This window comes from Carlito syrichta, unplaced genomic scaffold (assembly GCF_000164805.1).
Source record: "Carlito syrichta isolate Samal-C Ts95f unplaced genomic scaffold, Tarsius_syrichta-2.0.1 Scaffold307214, whole genome shotgun sequence".
NCBI lineage: Eukaryota > Metazoa > Chordata > Mammalia > Primates > Tarsiidae > Carlito > Carlito syrichta.
Genome location: NW_007251310.1, coordinates 589,964 through 592,814, shown reverse-complemented (window position 1 = coordinate 592,814; position 2,851 = coordinate 589,964). Strand labels below are relative to the sequence as shown.

Below are 2,851 nucleotides of genomic sequence, written 5' to 3'. Positions count from 1 at the left end.
GGTCTCGAACCCGCGGGCTCAGGCAATCCATTCACCTCGGCCTCCCAAAGCGCTGGGATTACAGGCTGAGCCACCGAGCCCAGCCGGGTTCCAATATCTTAAACATAAGTTATTATCTTATTATATCGGAAGTGCTACTAAAAAGTAAAAACGTTTCTTCCTATTTAGTAAGAAAAACCACGTGGCGTTAAAGAGAAGGGGGTAAAAAGCCACCACCATGCTTGTTGTAAATGAATAAAATTACCTAAAATACAATCATCTCCTGACTGATATCAAATTATAGTAACGTCTCAAAGACCAGGCCAAGCCACTCTTAACTGTAAAATGGGAATAAATTGGTATTATGTAGTAGCCGTCAGCATCCAAGAGTATAACTAATATTTACATAAAATGTACCCAAGTCCAGACTCTAGTGTACCAAAGGGAAAGGACTGGAGACTGAGACCATTTTGTAACCAATAATCCACTTTAATAAATTACAGGAATTAAAAATCTAAAACAAGGAGAAAAGAAAATCGCAGTACTTTCCCCTCAACATTCTTAACTACCAAACTAAGATTCCCTTCCATCTGTGACACTTACTAGTTCGTCCCACCTCTGTGAGCCTCAGTTTCCTCATCTGTCAAATGGGGCTAACAGGACCTACCCACTTCATGAGATAGTGCCCGAACTGGATGTAGCATAGGTAAGGACACAGCAGATGCTCAATTAGTAACAGACCCTTCATCACTGTCAGCTTTATGTCTCCATTATTTTCCTGCCGGAGGTACCGCGGTGTCTTACGATGCCAAGCCCGAGAAAGACTCCACATCCAAAAGCTTTTTTGGAGAATCAAGTTACGGCTCAAGGTATCCGAGGCCGAAACAGGCACAGGACGCTGACAGCGGCCGCCCCAGCTCGACCGTTACCACGTCCGCAAGGTCTAGTGGCCTTCCTGGGCTTCCCAGACAGGCCCGCCCCGGAACGGCCACCCGCGGGCGACAGGCGGTGCCCACCGACGGCCTCAGCGCCCCGGGGAGGCCGGGCCAACCCCAGCCCGACACCAGAGCCTGGGTACCCCCTCCCTAAGCCCTGGCCGCTCCCGCCCCGCCGCCAGAGCCCCCTCCCTAAGCCAGGACTCCGTTCTCTAAGCCCCCGCCGCCGGAGCCGCACCTTGAGGTGGCTGCGCAGGCCGCCAGCGCCCCCGGACTGGTCGGAGATCTCGTAAGCGCCTGTCACCAGCAGGTCCTTGTGAATCTCCTCGCGGAGGCACTTGCGGGAGTTAACCGGCAGATGGAAGGAGATAGCAAGGACCAAGTTGGGGCCGAACAGGAACAAAAGCAGCCAGGCCAACGGGCAAGGGCCACGCCAGGATAGTAGGCCGGGCGGACCAGACATGGTGCCAGAGAGTCTTCACCACCGCGGGCCTCGGCCGCGCCGGAACCGGGAATATCCACGTGATTCACCTCTGACCTAATGACGCCGTCGGCGCCATCTTGGAGTCTGGCAAGTAGAGAAAGACTATATAGTGAACCTTTGAAAGGGAAGAAAGGATATGGTACCACATCACAACTGCAAGTTTAGGGCTTAAAGAAGATTTTTCTAGAAGATTGTTGTAAACGTCTTATTTTTTGTTGAGGTTGATATCTCTGAGTTGGCCATGGCAAGTATGGGCATCTCCGGAAGTAATTTTCCATTTACTTCCGGGAGGCGTACCCGCGAGTTTTCAAATGTCGATGTCACCATAGCAACCAAGCTCCAATGGGGAACAGCCACAAAGTCCTTAGCTGGGCCCGCCCGCCGGTTGCGTCTCCGCCTCCGCCTCCGCCCAACGCCTTGATGCCTTGGTGACAGCTAGGAGGACATCGAAGCACTTAAGAGGAAGATTCCGAGAAATGATTTTTTTGTGTGTGTGGGCACAGAAGTCTCACTATGTTGCCTAGGCTGGTCTCAAACTCCTGGCCTCCAGCGATTCTCCCGCCTCGGCCTCCTAAAATGCTGGGGTTACAGGTGAGAACTATGCTCAGGCGAGGAAAGACTTTAAGCTGGCTGTTAACGAGGATAGGCTGGTGCCCCAGAGGAGGCGTGAGGTTACCTGGTGAAGGGTAAGCGTGTGGTGTCCAGTTCAGACCTTGAGCGGAGTGTTTGGGCTGGAGTAACTGTTTGGCTTTCTGAATGTGCATTTTATTTTTTAGCAGACATTGAGCATCTTCTATGATAAGTTAGATTCAAATTTTGTATTTAAATGGAATAAAACACTGTTTTCGTTCAAGCTGAGAGATGAACATAATTAAAGGTTTACCAGATAATAGTCAGCGGAGGTAAGTATGTCTGTGTTTTAAATGCACAAATGCTTTAGGGATCAAATTGGTTGTCTGTCATAAGCAAATTCACACGGTAATCATTCATGCATTCATTCAACAAACATTTATTGAGTACCCACTGTGTGCCAGACCCCATACTATGCATGTATACCAACATGTTTATTGACTTAACAAATTATTATTGGGATGCTATCAGATATTCAGAGTTGAAGAATATATGATGATAAACGTGGAATGCACAACAACCTATGATTGGAGTCATTATCTACTTTGATTAAAGTTTATTAAGCATCTACAGAAATACCCAGAAGATAGACTATCTGCCCCTGGTAATTTAAATGTTCTTTTTTTTTTATAGCTCCTTTCATCCATCTAGTTCTTTTCCTGGAACCGAAGTCCTACAAACGAAACAAGAGCAAACATAAAGGAGCTGTAAAGCATTTAAAAATTTGACAAATGCCATATAATAATTATTTTATGAGGTGTCCACTTAGGAACATTTAGTTTGTTTTTATCCTTGATCTCAGATAACATTGCTAGTCCACTCA

At 47.5% G+C, this 2,851-nt stretch overlaps 1 protein-coding gene across 3 annotated transcripts in view; it reads right to left on the bottom strand.

The window, feature by feature from the left end:
- The window catches only part of TMED10 (transmembrane p24 trafficking protein 10), a 38,443-nt gene extending 36,979 nt beyond the window's left edge, over positions 1-1,464 (bottom strand). For 2 of the 3 annotated variants that reach the window (XM_021715600.1, XM_021715599.1), the window contains exon 1: positions 1,153-1,431. In XM_021715600.1, the coding sequence (XP_021571275.1) occupies positions 1,153-1,377 (225 nt within the window). In that variant the 5' untranslated portion in view covers positions 1,378-1,431. Of the gene's footprint in view, positions 1-1,152 lie in introns of all 3 variants that reach the window. The other variant, XM_008064157.2, reaches the window with a different exon arrangement.
- Positions 1,465-2,851: the final 1,387 nt, after the last annotated feature.